This window comes from Malaclemys terrapin, chromosome 1 (assembly GCF_027887155.1).
Source record: "Malaclemys terrapin pileata isolate rMalTer1 chromosome 1, rMalTer1.hap1, whole genome shotgun sequence".
In the NCBI taxonomy this organism is placed as follows: Eukaryota; Metazoa; Chordata; order Testudines; family Emydidae; genus Malaclemys; species Malaclemys terrapin.
In genome coordinates this window covers 136,040,540-136,060,099 of record NC_071505.1, presented here as the reverse complement: position 1 = coordinate 136,060,099, position 19,560 = coordinate 136,040,540, and the positions used below count along the sequence as shown (strand labels likewise).

General features: G+C 49.4%; 1 protein-coding gene across 1 annotated transcript in view; it reads left to right on the top strand.

Moving 5' to 3' along the window:
* A2M (alpha-2-macroglobulin) overlaps positions 1 to 14,690 on the top strand; it is a 46,357-nt gene extending 31,667 nt beyond the window's left edge. Inside the window, exons 21-36 of the mRNA XM_054040223.1 lie at positions 843 to 964; positions 2,134 to 2,185; positions 2,841 to 2,924; positions 3,346 to 3,522; positions 4,062 to 4,146; positions 5,360 to 5,516; positions 6,166 to 6,240; positions 8,342 to 8,507; positions 8,954 to 9,177; positions 10,341 to 10,559; positions 10,870 to 10,997; positions 11,545 to 11,635; positions 12,613 to 12,681; positions 13,076 to 13,178; positions 13,832 to 13,873; positions 14,515 to 14,690. Coding sequence (XP_053896198.1) covers positions 843 to 964; positions 2,134 to 2,185; positions 2,841 to 2,924; positions 3,346 to 3,522; positions 4,062 to 4,146; positions 5,360 to 5,516; positions 6,166 to 6,240; positions 8,342 to 8,507; positions 8,954 to 9,177; positions 10,341 to 10,559; positions 10,870 to 10,997; positions 11,545 to 11,635; positions 12,613 to 12,681; positions 13,076 to 13,178; positions 13,832 to 13,873; positions 14,515 to 14,540 — 1,820 coding nt within the window. The 3' untranslated portion in view covers positions 14,541 to 14,690. The remainder of the gene's footprint in view (positions 1 to 842; positions 965 to 2,133; positions 2,186 to 2,840; positions 2,925 to 3,345; positions 3,523 to 4,061; positions 4,147 to 5,359; positions 5,517 to 6,165; positions 6,241 to 8,341; positions 8,508 to 8,953; positions 9,178 to 10,340; positions 10,560 to 10,869; positions 10,998 to 11,544; positions 11,636 to 12,612; positions 12,682 to 13,075; positions 13,179 to 13,831; positions 13,874 to 14,514) is intronic.
* Positions 14,691 to 19,560: the final 4,870 nt, after the last annotated feature.

Genomic DNA, 19,560 nt, shown 5'->3' with positions numbered 1-19,560 from the left:
ACACCGGCCACCTCGACAGCACCAAGGAATATTTCGACTAGAGGCTCAGCAGGTGCAGAATGACAGTTGAATGTCCTTTTGCTCATTGGAAGGGGCACTGGCATTGTTCACTTGCATAATATCTGCTCTTAGATATCCATGTTTCTATGCCTGGTTCAGAGCTGTGCCTGCACAAGCCCTCTTCTCCCCACAAGCCCAGAAGATCCAATATCTCCTGTCTGTTCCAGGCAGGAGCATGTCTGGAGTGCGTAGCTGGCATGTCAGCTGAGCAGTTGCACTCGACAAGGGAGAGTAGCTAGGTGTGCCCACAAAGCCGGGTACCCAAGAAAAGGAATTTGAAAAATTTGCAGGGGTTCAAAGGGTGGGCGGGGAGATGGGGGGGGGGGTTGAGGCTTCTGGTTTCTGTGACCCCTGGCCAGCAGAGTTCACAATGGTGACCGGAGCAGTCAGCGTGGGACATTGTGGGACAGCAGCTGGAGGACAGTAACAGATAACATAAGCAGTGGAGTATTTACACTATCACTGCATTGACCTAAGGACATCAAACTTGGCTCTATGCCGCTTGGGGTGGCGATGTTATTAAGTCGGTGCAACAGGGCACTTACGTCTGTATGAACCAAACTGAAATATAGACACATGCACAATTAGATTGACATGAGCTGCCTTGCGTCAATCCAACTTTGTAGTGTAGCCCAGGCCTACATGAGATGTGACATGAGCTCTCTCTCTACAGAGAGGTTTCCTTGTAATCAGTGGTGCTGAAGAGTGGAGCACCATGGAAATGACATTGACACCCCTGTAGCTGCAGTGCCTGGCAGAACACTTATTTCTCTTTGTTTCAGGTAATGTGAATTTCTCTGTGAGTGCAGAGGCCCTGAAGACGGAGCTGCCCTGCGAGAACGAGGTAGCAGTGCTCCCTGAGACAGGGCAGAAGGATACAGTGATCAAACAGCTGTTAGTGGAGGTATGTGGGCCTCTTAGTCCCTGCGGTATAGAGAAGTGGTAAGTTTTCACACAGAGTGACATAGGCAATAAGCCGCGCTATAATGCTCTGTGTAGGATAGGAAAACAGTAATAACTTATATAGAGTGTGACACTATAACTATCCGTGCCTCCTCTGTTACAGGGAAGCTGTGACAACTTGCTACATAGCCTAACAGAAGCACACGTGTGGGAGATTCAAAGCATCTAGGGGAATTAGGTGTGCTTTGGAAAATCCCACCCACTATAGGATATAATAATGTATATTCCCTTACAGAAAAAACATTGCATAGTGTGCCAAATAAGCATAACATGGTAACATTGCATAACCTCTCTCTTTCCTAGGGCAGCAATGGTTGCTGACATTGTTACCCAGTGAAATGAAATAGCACAGGGCAATGCTGCATACCCTCATCTTTGCAGGAAAGCAATAGCTCATTATACAGCATCTATAATCAGTAACAAATGATACATAAAGCTGCATAGCCTCTCCGTGTGTCATAAAAAAGCAACGATAACTAATGACATTTCATGATACCAACAGTAACACCAGTTATAATAATGTGTAATATTGTCCCTTCCTATTCTCCGTATACCCTATTGCTGTCCTGTAATGGAAAGAGAAAATCTGCAGCATTACAGTATGTAGAATTGCTGATATTCCACTATGTAGTAAGTTGTCTTTAACTTATCGCATCATCTGATGTTAGCAATGACACATAGTGCATGTCCTCTCTGTTATAGGGGCATTAAGGTACCATCTTGCACAGTGTGCTTCAGGTAACTAGTAACCCATGCAATAGAGCTGCACTATTCTTCCCTTGGGTGTGAAGAGACAATAACTTATTAGTAGCTGGTTTTTATTTTATTCTAACCAATTATTATTTTATGAATCTACAAGCATCAGTCCATGGAAATTTGCAAATCTCCCTCTTCCTTTGATTCACCCACTTGGCCCTTTACATTTCTCTCTGTCTTCATTCATTGTCTCTCCACTTTTGTCGAACTCTCTCTTCTCCCCACCTCTCGTGCTGCCTCTCTGTCCCTTTCTGAAGATTCCCCGCCCTGTCCTCACACAGACTCTGTTCCTGATGCCAGATGCTCAGTCTGTCTGCAGCTTCTCACCTTTCTCATTTTCCTTCCCCTCCCAAGCCCGAAGGGATTGAGACGGAAGCAACCTTCAACTCTCTGCTCTGTGCAAATGGTAAGGACCTCTCTGCTCCTTCTTCATCTATGTCCTTTGTCAGCGGATGAACAGTGACAGCCCCAAGGAGGGAGTGGGATTATTTGGGAGACTCTTGAGGGTGCAGTGAGAACTTGGGGTGTCAGGATAGAGACTAAGCAATGGTGGGGATGTTTCTGTGTGGAGAGTCGAGACACATTTCCTAATCATGAGGACATTGCTTGGAACATTGAGATCTAGGGCTTGACAAAGCCCCGGAGAATAGACTGCATGAGCAATCCTGGCCCAAGTCCCTGGAGGATGGGCTTAAAGGGGTTTAATGGGACTTTTCCATCTCTAATCTCTTATTCTATAGAGTGAAATTACAAACTGGATTCTACCATCTGCCAATTGCCAGCAAACAGGAAGGGCCAAAGAACTGGAGACTGCAGTTTCCCATCGGGCCAGGTGGTGCACCTCACTCCATAGAAAGAGCGGAGTTTTTCCCATGGGTCACAGGACCCCAAGCCAGAGGGGACAGTTGGGCGTCTCACTGTCCAGCTAGGAGGAATGGAGCTGCTGAAAGCAGGGGTTCCCCATGCAGGGGGCGGGTGGAAGGCAGCATTCCAGGTTCTGCTCTGGGACCCATTCACTGCTGAGCATGGGGGCATTTTATCTGTCTGATTTTTTCCCTCAGGAAATTCAGAAGCAGGGAAGATTTCCCTGAAGCTCCCACTGAACGTGGTGCAGGGCTCAGCCAGAGCCTATGTGACAGTGCTGGGTGAGTGCAGCAACTCAGAAAGGACCTGCCCTGGCAGCTGCGGCCACTGCTCCTTGTTTGCCTGCTGTGCCAGCCTTTCCACCTGGTCAGCTACTCACTCCCTTCATCAGTGTCCCCATCATCTCCCCATTCATCTCTTCTGGTCTCTTTTCCTGTTCCTGTTCTCCTTTCCCTCACCTCCCTTTATCAGTTTCTCTGTGTGTTGGCCTTTCTGTCTAAGTATCCCTATTCCTATCCCAGACATCTTCCTACCCTTCCTTCTCCCCATTCTCTCTCTCTGTGTTTCCTCTTTCAGGGTATGGCTCTGTCCTGTTTTCCCTCTGTCCTTCTCTCTCATCTGTTACTGCCTGTGCTCTGCAGTGCACTCTGCCTCCGCAGGCCACCTCTGGGCCACACTGACTCCCTGTGTCTCCATCCCCAGGCGATATCCTGGGCACAGCCATGCAGAACCTGCAGCAGCTCCTCCAGATGCCCTTCGGCTGTGGGGAGCAGAACATGGTCCTGTTTGCCCCCAACATCTACGTCCTGGACTATCTGAATAAAACGGGGCAGCTGAGCGAGGAGACCAAATCCAAGGCCATCGGCTACTTAGTCAGTGGTGAGGAGGGACGGGGCTTTTCTTTCTTCACTTGCTCCCTTCCAAGGTTGTGCTGGGAGCTTTCTGTTTCTGCCTGACCTGCAGACAGAGCTTCCCTCAGCTGAGGACAAAGGGACTGGGTTGTGTATCTGGGGAGTGGGGTCCCCATTCGACACACTCTTGGCTCACTATTGTCAGTTGTCTGAGCACTACAGTTACGCGCACTCATTGCTCCACGAGAGCTACTGGCTGTTGTGTCCATCCTATGAGTCACCCCTATAGTGTGGAAATGCTGCAGAGTAGCCAGGTGAAATGGCTTCTCAGCCTGGGTGCTCTAGCTAACCAGACTGTGTGGTACTCCCCCTACTGGAATACGATGGTGCTGCCCATGTGTTGTGTGTCAGTTCCCTCTGCTGACTAGCTCGTGGGATGGAGACGTGTATGTTTGTGTACCAGTGCTGGCTAGTACACATCAGGGCCAGGAGCCCCTTTACTGGCTGAGCTGGTGAGCTGCTCTCTCTTGTTTGATGTATAAATCCTGCTTTAACTTTCCATTTCAGGTTATCAGAGGCAGCTGAATTACAAGCACCTGGATGGCTCTTACAGCACATTTGGGGAGCATTACAGGCAGCCGGGGAATACCTGGTGAGATTTCTTGCCAGTCACGCCTCCCCTAAACCTCCTCTGTTATATAGTTATAAAGGAAGTGTTAAATTTTAGTCAACTGGTGATGCTGTTAAAGGCCTGAGGGCTCGCTGGAGCTTTCACAGTCTCTTGGCATATCACACCAAAGGGAATAGGTTTCATCATCCTGCTGTGTATAAAAAGCACCTGTTCCCACTGGCCTTGAGGAGAGAGAGAACTGAAGAGGCAAAGGGGATGGGATGGTTTCAGATCATTTTTGAAAAAAGATGAAGAGATCCAGGGGAGGCTGTTGCAGACAGGGAGCTGCAGAGGGGAGACTCTCATACCCGTAGTGGTGAAACTGGGTTAGAGGTAGAGAGCAACCTGGTGCTAGATAGGACCATAGGAATTGCTATGCTATCGATCGCCCATTATCAAGATCATTAATAGGTATATTAAACAACACCAGTCCTAGTACTGAACCTCGCAGCACCCCACTGTTAGCCTTGGGCTATGATGGAATTGATAATTTAATTCTAGTCTTTGTTTTCTGTCCCTGAACCAATTTCTGATCCACGACAATACTTTGACCCTCATCCCATGATTATTCAATTCATTTAGACTTTCCAAAAGGCTTTCGAGAAGGTCTGTCATAAGAGACTACTGAAGAAATTATGTCAATCAATTCTCTTTCATTCAGCTCTTTATTGACATGTTCAGGGAATTCTAAGAGATTAGTGAGACACAATTTTCCTTTGCAGAAGCCATGCTGCTTAGACCCCATCAGATCATGATCTTCTGAATCTTTTATTATGCTATTTTTAATTGTCATTTTGACTAGTTTACTAAGTACAGGCAAACTGGTGTATAACTCCCTGGAACTCCCATGGAGCCCTGTTTAAATATAGATTCAACATTTGCAATCCTGCGGCCCTCTGCTATAAGAGTTGTATTTAGCATGAAGAGGGCTCCTAAGTTTGAGAGACTGGTTGTGTCCAGGGAGGATTTTATAAACAGGAAGAGAGAGTTTGAACTGGATCCTGAAATCAGTGTGAAGGAGACTGTGGAGGTGGGTGAAGGTGGAGGCAGTGTATTCATGCTCTCTGCCCCATGGCCACCAGCTCTCTGGCCCCTGCTGCTTCCCCTCAGGCTGGCGATGCCCCAGGACCCCATCCCCTCCAGCGAGCACAGGGCATGGGAGGGAGCTCTCACTGCTGTCCGCACTCTGTCGCAGGCTGACAGCCTTCGTCCTCAAGTCCTTTGCGCAGGCCCGCTCTCACATCTTCATCGAGGAGAAGCACATCCAGGATGCCCTGGCCTGGCTCGCTGGCAAGCAGAAGGAAAATGGGTGCTTCCGCAGCTCTGGGACGCTCCTGAACAATGCCATAAAGGTGACGTATCTGCCCAGCTGGCTTCCCATGGGACCCATACAGGACTTCAGTGACATGGAGAGAGCTACAACTCCGCATGGGAACAGCTCAGACACGTCAGCACATGGGGCCAGGGTGGGAGGAGCAGGGGATGACGTGGGCCTGGGAATTACCCTGGAGATATGGATGGGTAGATACTGTACTGTATGTGGGACCTACTATGGGGAGGAGAAAGGAGGGGGCAGATACATGGTAACTACCATGGGAGGTAAGTGGGGACAGAAACGCAGAGTGTGTCTCCATGGCAGCTGGGAGTGTACTTCCCAGCACAGGCAGACAGCCACGAAAATAGCAGTGTGGCCATGGCAGCTCAGGCTAGTTGCCCAAGTACATACTCCAAGCTTGAGCATGACTGTATTTGGGCAGCTAGCCAGAGCTGCCACCCATGGCCACACTGCCTTTGTTAGTGTACCAGCTTGGGCAGAGCTGGTGTGTGCATGTCTCACGTTCTCCGCTGCAGTGTAGACATACCCATTTGTGAGAGCTATCATGGGGCATGGCAAGAGTGGGCAGGTAAAGGGCATGAGGATGTAGTATGTAGAGGGCCCAGCAGGGAAAGGCTTTAGGTGCTGCGTGGGGTTAATGTGTCTCTCTCTGTGGTTCCCTGCAGGGCGGGGTGGACGATGAGGTCACGCTCTCTGCTTACATCACCATCGCACTGCTAGAGATTCCTCTGCCCATCACTGTACGTATCCACACGCACAAATTCCCCTTCATGAGTTCCCCTGGGTCAGCAGCCTCCCCTCTCCCCCACTCCCTATACCCATCCGAGTCCTGATAGTGGCAGCCTGCTGCCCTGATAAAGGGACCTTTAAGGAAAGGAGGGAAAAAACCAGTCTGGAAAGGCTTTGGCTCTGGCTCCAGAATGAGACGGTCCCCAGGCCTCAGAAGCATCTGGGTGTGCAGTACTGGTTCTGGCCGCCCTCTGCTTCTTTGATTGGCTCTTTATTTATTTGTTTTTTTTAATATGCACAATGGAAAAAAAGAATTCCAAATTCATGTCAAAAGAGCTGTAGTGCTCGGTCACTGTCTCCTGTGTGTCTGGCTGCAGCTCAGATGGGTCTGACTGATGGAAGCTTTTCAGCCTGACAGCGTGGCTACTCCCTTCTTCATTATTCCTGTTTGTTTTATATAGTCTCTGTAAACGTACTAGGGGTCTAGTGTTAGGGGGTTTATTCCTTCACCCTCTCACTTCCCTGGTCCTTCTCGCACGAACAGAGAGCAGCAATACCCAAAGTCCAAAGGTGCAAACAATTTGATGTTTATTGGGGTAAACTTCCAGCAAGCATGATTCCAATTTCCTTCTTCAGTGTCCCCCTTCCCAGTTCTGACACCACAGAGCCTTGCCTGTGTCCCTGTTCCCATTCCCTGTTCCTATTCCCAGCCAGCGAAACATGATTCTAATTCCCCCAGCTCCAATCCCTGTTCCCATCCCTCCCCTTACTTCCTGATTGACTGCAGACTATATAGTAAAACTTGAATTCTGCTTAGCTATACCTTAACCAATCATTTTACTGAAATTTAACTAACCAATAATATAAATAAAATATATACCCAGCTCATAGAGCTGGAAAGGACCATCGAGTCCAGCCCCCTGCCCTCACTAGCAGGACCAAGTACTGATTTTGCCCCAGATTTCTAAGTGGCCCCCTCAAGGATCACACTCATAACTGTGGGTTTAGTACGCCAATGCTCAAACCACTGAGCTATCTACTTATCCTAACATATTATAACATGGTTATTTAACCAATTATATTCCACCACCTTAATTAGTTTACACCCAACAAAATTAATTATACAGCAGACAGAAACAATCACAGAACCAAACTGAGATTATACAGACAAACAATAGGGAAGTGGAGACTATAGAAGAACAAAGAGAGACAGGACGCTATCAAACTAAGTTTCCTTTTACATTTTCTAGGCTCTTCCCTTTCTCTGGAGGTGATAGGCATTATCAGGACAGGATTGTATTCCTAACAGCCCAATAGCACCTTATTTCAATGTGACTAGTTTGGAATGTGAGGATGTGACCGTTTGCTTCCCAGTTTATGGCTGCCTCTGCTGCTTAGCTGAAGGCCTTAGCCTAAGAACAGAGCTTCAGACTGTCACAGTACGAGAAGGCCCTTACACAGACAGACAGTGATTTTGATTCTTTCTTTTATATCTCTATTACTAGCTAAGTGATAAGAATACACCTAAATTCTTAAAGTATAGGCCTTTACAGACAGGCCTGAATATCTATATCCTAACATCTAGTCATGCTTTTCATTGGATGAATGACTGGGAGGGATTATATACTAGTTGACAGCTGTTGGCCCATAGCTATCCATGGCAGTCTGTTTCATTTGCCTTCCACATGTTTTCTTGGTTAAAATTCAATAAATAGCCCTAGACACCTCAGATTACCTTAATTTCTCCAAATTGTGAAGGCCTCGTATCTAACATGGCTACCCCATGGAAGGCAGGAATGTGATTTTTGTAACTGCTGAGGCTGTCTCAGCTAGACACATTTAAGACACATTTCTGTGCTCAGTGGCCCATAGTGATGGGGTGACCAAATTACTACAAGAGTCTGAGTTCACTGGGACCATGCAAGTGACTGGTGTCAAACAGTCACTCATCCCATCACCAGCATCTGTGTTATATTAGAGCCACTGCACCTCTTATTTAAATCCATCTGTGCTCTGGGGCCATGAGATGACAGCCAGCACAGGCAGTGCCCAAAGCCTAGTTCATATGTCACACTGCAAACACTGATTATTTCCCCTCTATGCTCCCCGCAGCACTCTGTGGTCCGTAGTGCTTTATTCTGCCTGGAAACAGCTATGGAGCAGGGAGGAAGCCACGTGTACACAAAGGCACTGATGGCCTACGCCTTCACCCTGGCAGGGAAGGAGGAGAAGCACAGGGCACTGCTGGACTCGCTTGATAAGGAAGCTGTGAAAGAGGGTGAGACCTGTTTATGGGCTCTTCTTCTGCATCCCGGTCCACTGGCCCTATGTAGCCTGGCAGGAGAAGGGTTTGATTGTTATTGCTATAACCTTCAGTGTGTACTGCGGCAGGTCGGGATTATTTAGTCTCTTCACACATTTTAGATCAATGAGCCTTAAAAACCCTGACACTGGCCATTCCTGGGATCTGACTTCATAAAATGTGGGAGACACATGCACAGGTGCAGCAAACTAATTAGACACTGCGAGTTTCCACATCTGGACTGTATCAACCCACTTGAGGGATTATTTAATATTTTCATGCTTCGTATTGACATGCCCAGCAAGGGTTGGGACTCCATTCTCCATCCTCAGTGACAGTATGTCAGTAACCCTCTTGGCAAAAGCCAGATATTCAGTAATAAACATTTCCTTTTCTCCTCCCTCTCCCTTCTCCCACTGCAGATGGCTCCGTTCACTGGCAGAGGCCTGGGAAGCAGCCAGAGGCTGATCTCCCGGTCTATCACCCCCGGGCTCCCTCTGCCGAGGTGGAGATGACGTCCTACGTGCTCCTCGCTTACCTTCCCACGCGGCCGGCACCATCCCAAGAAGACCTGTCATTAGCAGCTCAAATTGCAAAGTGGATCAGCAAGCAGCAGAATCCCAACGGGGGCTTTTCCTCCACCCAGGTGAGCTGTTCCCATCCCCAGCCTCAGACACCCAGGGCAGGAGGGGGAGGCAGGAGATATATATATCAGGTTGCCACAGAAGAACGAATAACCTAGCATTGAAACAGAGACAGACTCCTTCTGGGAGGGGGAAGGGGTGACAGTGCCCTTGCTGCAGGGTTTAGAGAACCTCTGTTTCTGAGGGGGTTAGTTCATGGGATAGTCACAGCATGGAGCATGGCTACATCAGATCCCCACAGGCCTTAGTGGGCTAATGGCAGGAGACTGGACAAGCGATGCTCTTGTGTACAGAGGGCAGACTTGTCGCCCTGAGCATCCAGCAACATGACGCTTTCCTCAGCTCCCCCCAGCACTGACCCCATCCAGCCCAGCCAATCCAGCTCGGGAGCTGAGGACTCCCCAGAGAAGCAGCAGCAGTTAGCCACTGCCAGACACACCTTGTGGAGCTAGGGTGACCAGACGTCCCGATAAAATTGGGACTGTCCCTATATTTAGGTGTTTGTCCCGCGTCCTCCTCCGCTTTTTTTTTTTTTTGCTCTGCCGGCAGCCCCCCCGCCCCATGTGTCCCGATATTTTCTTCCTCTCATCTGGTCACCCTAGATGCGGTGGGGGCACCATCCCGAGTTATGTAGAACCAGAAAGTGCCACCTGATTAAAGGCAGCCCAAAACACATCCCTCTTGAAGACAGTGCATGAAGTGTTTCCCTTTGGAAGACTACTTCACGGAGGGATTTGGTTAACACAGTAGGGTTGTAATTCTGTTTTCCTGCTGCTGAGGCACGTGGGTGCATCTGCCTCTGTTATCTGTCTGCCCTGTCAGCTGTCCCTTCAGGTTGCTCCTTCACGGGAGGGTGGGTGGCTTCTTCCCTCAGCTCCCTGTAGTGGAGTGTCAGAATTCCCAAGGCCTACGTTCCCAAAGGTACTTAGACACTTGGCTGCTTTCAGTGGGAGAAAGGTGCTTAAATACCTTGGAGGATCTGGGCCCAGGGAATAGGTGAATGGCTTGTGGGAGTGATGGGTAGAGAATGGGTGGAAATGGGAAAAACTGACCTTTCTGAGCAGGGCGGTGCTGTGTGGTAGGAGCCGGTGGGGTAGGGGATCCAGGCCCATAGAAATGGCTCATTCATTCCCTTGGGCGCCTGGGCCCATCTCTTGTCTGGCAGGACACAGTGGTGGCGCTCCAGGCCCTGTCCCGATATGGAGCCTCTACTTACACCAAGAGCGGAGGAGCATCCACAGTGACCCTGCAATCCACAGGGAACTTCCAGTCCCAGTTCCAGGTGGATCACAAGAACCGTCTGCTGCTCCAGCGTGTGGCACTGCCAGAGGTGCCAGGAGACTACCGCATGGGGGTGACAGGAGAAGGATGTGTCTATGTGCAGGTGAGGGGCCCAGGGGCAGGGGGAGAGGGAGAGGCTGCTGCTGAGGGCGCCTGGCTCATCCTGGAGGTGGCAGGGTGAGGTGGGATGGGTAGGGGAGGGAAGGGAGAAAGAGATGGAGATAAGGATGAGAAAAGAGGAAAAGGTGTGAGGAGAGAGCATGTCCAGAGTTAGGGAATGGGGAGCTAGTGAGAGGAGGAAGGAGAAAGAGAAGACAAAGGAGGAAATGAGATGGACCGGGGGAAGGAGGCAGAGGAGATAAGCAGAGAGGATATACGCACAGGCTCACATAGAACTGTGCATTCTCTTCCAGACCAGCCTGAGGTACAACGTGCTCCCCAAGCCAGAAGAGGCACCATTCGCGCTGGAGGTGCACACGGTCCCTGAGACATGTGACAGCCCCCAGGTCCACAGGACTTTTAGCATTGCCATAAACATCAGGTAACTCCCCTCACAGGCCCAGGCCTTCCAGAGCAGCCCTAGTTTAGGTGCCAACTTTCTAATGTGCCAAGGGGTGCTCCCCCCCAGGCTCTGCCCCCATTCCACCCCTTCACTGAAGGCCCCATCACTGTTCTGCCACTTCCCACCCCCATCATGCCCCCGCCCGCCTCTTCCCACCCCATTCCACCCCCTCCCCCAAGCGCGCCCCAACCTTGCTCCGCCCCCTCTCCGCAGCTCCTCCTGGACGCTTCAGGGCAGGAGGCACTGGGGAGAGGGAGAGGCGCTGATAGGGGGGCTGCCGGTGGGTGCTAAGCACCCATCACTTTTTTTCTGTGGATGCTCCATCCCTGGAGCACCCATGGAGTCAGCGCCTTTGAGCCCTACGGCTGGGGATGGGTCACTCCAGGAGATTGCAGGTGGACAAGCAGGTGGGGTGGGAGATGCTACAGATCGGGGGAGTGTGCACCTGTGCCAATCAGAGTTGAGGTGCATCAGCTCTGTGCTGAGATGTATTAAATCTTGTTTCATTTCCTGCTTGGTCTCCCAGTTACACAGGGAAACGCCCCGTCTCCAACATGGTCATCGTTGACGTTAAGATGCTGTCAGGATTCATCCCTGTGAAGTCATCAGTGAGGAAGGTAACAGCCTGTTCTGTGTATGGGCTATAGCCTCTCCAGAGCCCCTTGCCTTCAGCCCCACCTCAGAGGTATCTGGCCCCCAGTGGGCTCCAATTCCTGACTCCTCATATTATGGGTGCAGCCTGGTCTCATCTCCAGCAGTAGGGCCCCCCATGTCGTCTGTTTCTCTTCTATTCCACTGGAATCCTGAAGGGTCTGAGAGGCCCCACCCCACTTCTGTCACAGGGGCCAGTTCAGATCAGCCTTTCACCTGCAGATTTCCCAGCTGCAGGATCTGCAGTGTAGACAGCAGCTCCTTCCATGTCTGACTCCAGCCTGGGCTTATGGAGACCTTGTGCAGTGACCCCGGCATTGCAGACAGTGTTAGCCAGTCTAAGACCTAGAGAATGAGGAAGAACTATTAGGTCTGTTTGACTGAGGCTGGGTATACTGGAATTGGTGCTGCCTTTGATTGGGGTCCAGCCCCTCAGATGCACTTTACACCTCAGTCCACCAATTGGGTGGGGACACATACTCCGCCTCTTCCCTGACAGCACCAGGGGAAAAAGCTCCCGGTGGTTCTCCATCACTGACCATTTTTAAATCGAGATTGGATGTTTGTCTTTGTCTAAAAGATCTGCTCTAGGAATTCTTTTGGGGAAGTTCTCTGGCCTGTGTTACACACATAGGCGTAATTTCACTTCTGTATTTGTGGCAGGGGGTGGGGGCAGCTCCAGTCAGGGCAATGGGGCTGCGCATGTGGGGTGGTGTGGGGGCAAATTCCACACCTGCCTAAGAATTGCAGTTTGGGGGGACAACACCCCCCAGTGTCCCCAAACTACACCCATGGTTATACAGGAGGTGAGATTACATGATCACAATGGTCCTCCTGGCTTTGGACTCCATGAATTTGTGAAAGCATCCCATTGCTTAGGGCTCTGGGGTGGTTCGAAGGGGGGCTCAGTTACATCCTGCTTCTCTCCCTTGGCTGCTGGCAGCTGGAAGGACATCACCACATCCACCGCACAGAACTGAGCACCAACCACGTGCTGCTCTACATGGAGCAGGTGAGTGGCTGCACGGGGCCGGAATGGGCCAGGAAGAGTCACCCCCAATGTACTCCCAATAGAAGTGCCCGGGGGAGGGGATCTCCCGAGCCTCAGCTTGGAAAGACAAACCCATGTATTCCTGCCCAGTGTTTCCCTTCAGCACTTCCCCAACACAGAGCCAGGGCCCTGATCTCCCCCCACCTACGGGTATCTGGGACGGCGGCTCATACCCTGGGGTTGGGCAGGGCTTATCCCACCTTCCTCAGGGCCTGAATCCCTGCCAGGCCCTGCAGCCAAGGGGGGCAGATGCTGGACCTGCAGGATCATGGGGGGCACCGATGGGGGGAGGAGATGTGGAACGAGAGGGTGAAGTGGCTCAGAGCTTCCTGAGCCTCGTCTGTTTCCCTCTCAGGTGAGCAATGTGACTCAGAGCTTCTCCTTCGCGGTGGAACAGGACTTCCCCGTGCAGAGCCTGAAGCCGGCAGTGGTGAAAGTCTATGATTACTATGAGACAGGTGTGTGTGCGGGTGGGGCTGGCAGCAGTGGAGGCTGGTGGGCCTGTCATAAGGGGGGAGAAGTCACATTCAGAGCCACAGTGAACCTGCTGGGATATGGGATTGAGCATCTCCCTGCTCCAGGATGAGACTGCAGGGCACACAGGGTTTACATGCTAGGGATCATCCTGCACTGACCTCATGCTCGCACCATGGGAGTATCTGAAGCCCCAGACCCCTCGGTCTGCTAATCCACGTAGGTTAGAGCCAAAGGGATCTAGGAGCGTCCTGGGTTCAGATCCTGCCCTGGGTGTGACCTGGGGGAGGCACATTCACTCCTCTGTTCCCAGCTAGGAAATTGGGGTGACAAAACCAGAGCCCAACGGCAACCCCAGTGGTCGTGTGTCAGGCAAGGTGCAAACGGACATAGGGCACTTGGCACAGACTCACTGGAGATGCCTGTTGTGCTGTAGCCTTGTGGTAATCTTTGCCTTCCTCCCATGGAGCCCAGCTGAGGTTCCTTCAGTGCCCTTGGAGACAGGGCTCCCTCCCCTCCTGCCTGAGATCTCTGGTGCGGTGCCAGCTCTCTGCTGCAGGGCCTGGTGGAAGTGTGAGGAGTCTTGGTTGGGTCTCACACAGCCCTGATCACATCTCCCTTCCCTTGTGTCTTCCAGATGAATTTGCCATTGCTGAGTACAGCGCCCCCTGCAGCAAAGGTAGCGTATGAAGAGACGACTGTGAGGTTTTCAGACTGCTCAGGGCTGCTCAGTTAGAACAGTGCTGAAACCCAGGCTGAGTCTCCTCAGCCTGTCTGGAGGGTTGTAAAAGTTGCTGTTCTCTTTTGCCCCATGTCCTGGGGTGGTCTGCCAGCACCCCTAAGTGCTCAGGGGAGAAGGGAACACCAACTCCCCCGCATTGTCAAGTTCCAGATTCAGGCCTTGAGTCTGAGGCAGCAGGCTTGGTTAGTCCCAAGATTACGTTCTCCCCCTCAGTCAAGACAAGTCTCTGCTTCTTTCTATGTGTGTTGCTGGGACAGAGCAAGAGCAAGTCCTTCCAAAACCGAAGCTTGGGATCCCTCTTCTCATCAGGGCTTTTTTTAAACAGGCTGCAAAGCAAAACAGATTAATGAAAAACCATCTTCCAGGGTTGGGGTGAAAACACTGCTGGGAAAGGGGTCAGGGCTGAAGCCCTGAATGTTCTAGGGATGCGTCCGGCCACTGTGGTAGAGAAGCCATAGTCTGGTCAGGGCAGTGTCTCTGCAGCTCCAGAATGAGGTGACCTACAAGAGGGAAAGCTTCCCCTCCGTGAGTCATTGATTCCTCTGTAACTCTCTCACATTTTCTTTTCCCCATCATAGCCAATGTTGAGCAGGAAAATGCGTGAGTGATGGAGCTGTATTCTGGGCCCTGCTGAATCCTCTCTGCTCATCTCTGCATGCAGCAATTCCCCCAGGCGAAGTGGTTTGATATAGTGGTGAGGAAAACCCCTCAGCACCATATAATTCATGTTATAAATAAATTGTCATGATTCTGATCAGATGCTTGTGGCCTCTTTCCTGGTTACTAAGGCTTATCCCTTCTCCCCTGTTGGGATCAGATTGCAGGATAGTCTCAACCTTAAACCAGATCCAGAGCCGTTCCCAGCCATCGGTGCCAAGGAGGGGTTGGCAGGACATCAGAAGTGACTGGAGACAGAGGGTCTCTCTGGGAACAGCTCTGGTGCCTGTGATCTGTGAAGATCTGTGCATCACATGGGGCCTGTTTAGTTGTGCAGGCAGGGAACAGACCCTTCCCTGATGGCACAATCCTGAGGAAGTTCGGAGGTTTCCTATCCGGTTTCCTGCACTGGAGATGATCTTGGCCTAAGCTTCAGTTGCAGGGCCAAACTCTTCCCTCAATGACATTTGCAGTCAGTGGCGTGGTGCAGGTGTAACTGAGGGGAGATGTGAAGACCCCGGGGGCAGAATTTCTCCTGCTGGGTCTCCGTTGCAGCTGATGAAGGAAAGAGCCCATCTTAGCTCTCAGAGGAAGTTTGGAGAAGTTTGTGGCACTGGCAGTGGGGAAAAACAGTGTTTTACTCATATAATGAGTATGGTGTGTGTGAAGAGTTGGGTCTCAGCAGTCTGGAAAATGGGAACATGAGCTGGCCATGGAGAAGGGAGTTGGAATAGTGCAGCCAAGAAGTAAGGGAAGCAGAGGTGAGGATTTCAGCGTTGAGATGGGGCATGTGCGCACACATGCATGCACAAAATGTGCCCATCCACATCTACATTACAGCCCTAAGTATTGTTGAGCTGGCAGCATAGGCACTGACTTATTTTTCCCAGTGGGTGCTCCACCCCCACTCCACCCCAAGGCTCTGCCCTGTTCCACCTCTTCCTGTCCCCGCTCCGCCTTCTCCTCCGAGGCTCCACACAAGCTGCCAAACAGCTGAACGGCAGCCCAGCTGTGGCTGGCGGGTGCTGACCATCCCCACTGTTTTTTTTTCCCCATGGCTGCTTGAGCCCCGGAGCACCCATAGACTCAGCACTTATGCCTGATTCTCTCCTCACTTGTAGCAGTGTAAATCTGGAGTGACCCCAATGAAATCAGTGGAGTTACACTGGTATATAATTAATGAACCACAGGTGGTTCACCAGCCTGGGAAGCAGTCAAATGAGTGGCGCTGTGGTTCACCAGCGGTTATAAACCCAATTTGACAAGCCAGAGAAGGCAGGTTAGACTGACAGTGCCAGCAGGAATCTGAAACACATTTCTTGAGTTGAAGAGGGTACTAAGCAAGCAGGGGTGAGTCTCATGTATTTCCCATGGTCGCATATATGGCCAGTTTACATGCGTCAGCCATAAATATGTTCGTGTTGCTGAGGCCAGAAGTTAAGGTTTTACGTTATGGCGAGTTGAATGAATGTGTTGTTTAGCATGTATCTTTATCTATTTCAAAGGGAGGGGCGTTCCTTGTGGGGTGTTAAGGTCTGGTGAACAAGGTTTTCCTAACCTCACTGTAACCTGTGTGAGGCGCATCTGTAGCCAGCACAATCAGTTGGGCAGTTGCAAACAGCCATGCAGAGCTGCTAGGTGTGCTCACCAAGCTGGACAATCATTGCAAACATATGTGGGCTTTTTAAAGGGGGAGAATTGGCTTCTGCTGTATGTGACCCCTGGGAATTGGTATTTACAATTGTGACCCGACCGGTCAGTGTTGGGCATTGTGGGACAGCTGCTGGAGGACTGCGATGTCTATACTTGCACTGTGTCAACCACAGTAGGGTCGACCATGACTCAACACCATTTGGGGAGGTGGTGTTACTGTGTCACTATAACGGGGCACCTACATCAGCAGGAGGGAAATCTGAGTGTAGCCTCATGCACAACTAGGTTGACGAAAGGTTACTTATGTTGACCTAACTTTGAAGGCCTTAATCTACACTACAAAGTTTGCCAGCATAGTTTTGTCCTCTAGAATCATGAAGAAAAAAAATATATTCATACTCCCGGCTGACATAGCTATGTTAGCAAAAACCCTGCTGTAGACACAATTATGCTATGAGAAGAATGGTGTCAACTTAGCTAATGTTGTTTGGTGAGGTGATGTAGCTATGTTGACAGAACTCCTGTCAGCTTACCCTATGTCTCTATGGAGGGACTCTGCCAGGATAGCTATACTGGCAAAGGCGCTGTAGTGTAAACAAGGCCTGTGTTAACCACGTTTTTGGGCAGTTAATTTCCTTTGTTTCTGAAGGAAGAGGCATTAGTTAGGGGGCATGTTTGGAGGGCACCTGTGGGAGGGGAATGATGATCTGTCACGTTAACTACCAGCTCTGCCCTCCTCCTGGCCCCACCATGCCCGCGGTAGGGCTGGAAGGGCCCTGGGAAGAAAGGAGGATGGTAACTGATGGGCTTTTAGGAGCACATCTACCGGCTGGAGGCTGCAAGAGGAATAGCAGGGAGCCCAGGCTTTGTATCCACTTCAGGGAGCTAGTGCAAAGGAAGGGGCTCTCCGTAGCCCTCTGCAGTACAGGAGAGCTGTTGATGTGTGGAATGGCCCATTCATCTCAGTGGAGTGTGCTCAGATGAATTAGGACACACCAAAGAGATGACTAGTCTAACACAATAGCTCTGGGTGGTGTGAAATGACCCATTCACCGCAATGGGAGTTCCCCTCTACCTCAGTTTCAGTTGTGGAATACCATTGTTCAAGGTAATCTCACTATACATATCAGTTTTAGAGCAACTGGAATATTAAAATATTTTTAAGGGGGGGGGGGCCAGTATCTGAGGAATGCCTGAACCAAATTACTCCAAACTTGCCCCATTGCCCCTGTTGTGGCATACAAATATCCTAGATAATCTCATTATGCATGTGGATTTTAGAGTACTTTGAAAATTAATAGAAGTTCATAATGCAGGGGGGAGGATATACATTGGAAACCTCTTGATCAAATGACCTAAATTTGCACCATAAATTCTACCCCAGCCCCATAATAGCTTTTTAATTATTGCTTTCCCAAAAGGGAAGTGGATGGTGGAAATTATCCACGATTGATCCCAAGAGAGTAATATCAGGATCAGAGCCATAGTTTGGGCCCCAAGTATGTGTAAAAAAAAAAAGTTATAAGAAGTGTAAAATGTGGATGTTGCCTAATTTTTTTAGTGGGACTGTGTCAGGATTCCACCCCCCTGAACTCTGGGGTGCAGATATGGGGACCCACACGAAAGACCCCCTAAGCTTATAGTCTACCAACTTAGGTTAAAACTTCCCCAAGGCACAAATTCCTTTCCTTATCTTTGGATGGTATTGCTGCTATCACCAAGTGATTTACACAAAAATTCAGGGAAGGGTCACTTGGAATAGGGATCCCCCCAAAATATCGCCCCAAGCCTTTTCACCCCCTTTCCTGGGGAGGCTTGAGAATAATATACCAACCAATTGCCTTAGCAATGTGAGCACAGACCAGACCCTTTGTCTTCAGGACACTAAAAACCAATCAGGTTCTTAAAAGAAAAACTTTATTTGTAAAGAAAAAAGTAAAAGAATCACACCTGCAAAATGAAGATGGAAGGTAACTTTACAGGGTAATACAAAGATTTAAAACACAGAGGATTCCCCTCTGGCTCAGCTTCACAGTTACAAAAGCAGGAATAAAACTACCTCTGTAGCATAGGAAAATTCACAAGCCCAAACAAAAGACAACCTAACGCATATCCTTGTCCTACTTACAATTTCTGTGATTTTAGATGGATTATTCCAGGTATATTTTCAGGAGATATTGTACCTGCTTGGCTTCTCCCTCCATCCGGAGAGGGAACAACAAATGAGAACAACAACAAATCCTTCCCCCAGAAATTTGAAAGTATCTTCTTTCCTCATTGGTCCTTCTGGTCAGGTGCCAACTAGGTTATTTGAACTGCTTAACCCCTTACAGGTAAAGCAATCCAGTACAGCTGCCAAGGAGGGATTTTATGCTACTACATACATAAAGGTTGTTACCCTTCCCTCTATATTTATGACAACAACATAAAACAATCTTGACTACTAAACCAACCATGTGGCTATTTTCAAGACAAGGTTTTTTTAAGGGCCTTTCCCCTAATCAACTTTCTCTTACCCTAACCTATTATGTCATGCTCCCAGCACTCTATTCTATATGCATATGCCATAATGGAAACGGACACATTTTCACATCTAGCTCCAGTCCCACAAAGTCAGCAGTTACCCTGATTTTGAGGAATTAGGAATGTAAAGGATAATTTCATTTTTAAAGGTGATCTATAAAAGGGGCAATAACTGAGACTGGGCCATTGTTTGATTTTCTTCTCTTGTGTAAAGAAGGCATAATGATTTGAGGGTATAGGTGGGTTTTTTTGTTTGTATATTTGTTTGTTTGTTTTTTTGGGGGGGTAGGGAAGATACATTTATGTTGCCTCCTTTTATATTAAAAATCTAGGTCCTGTCTAGCCTGGAGTACTCATACTTTGGCTTTGTCTAGACTAGAATTGGTGGCCTTGTTATAATTTTAGCTAATTGATTGTAAATGCTAATTATGTTGATAACTGAGGCTCTCCACAAATGTTTGTTCTGGACCACCAAGTTTTGTGGTTTGTCCAAGCTGAGCCCCCATGTCCTGATACTCTGCAAATGTGTGGGTCTAGATTAGCATTTACAATCATTTAACAAGCAATTGTCAATCAATTACAACAGGAGAACAAAAAGAATGAGGAATACTTGTGGCACCTTAGAGACTAACACATTTTTTGAGAATAAGCTTTTGTGGGTAAAAAACTCTGTGTTCTATCTGATTTTGTTAATAACTATTTAACTTCAGTGCCAATTGAGTATTTTGGATAAAGGATACATGTGTGCAAGGAGGGAATGAGAGAGACAAATTTCCCCCCAAATTTTTACT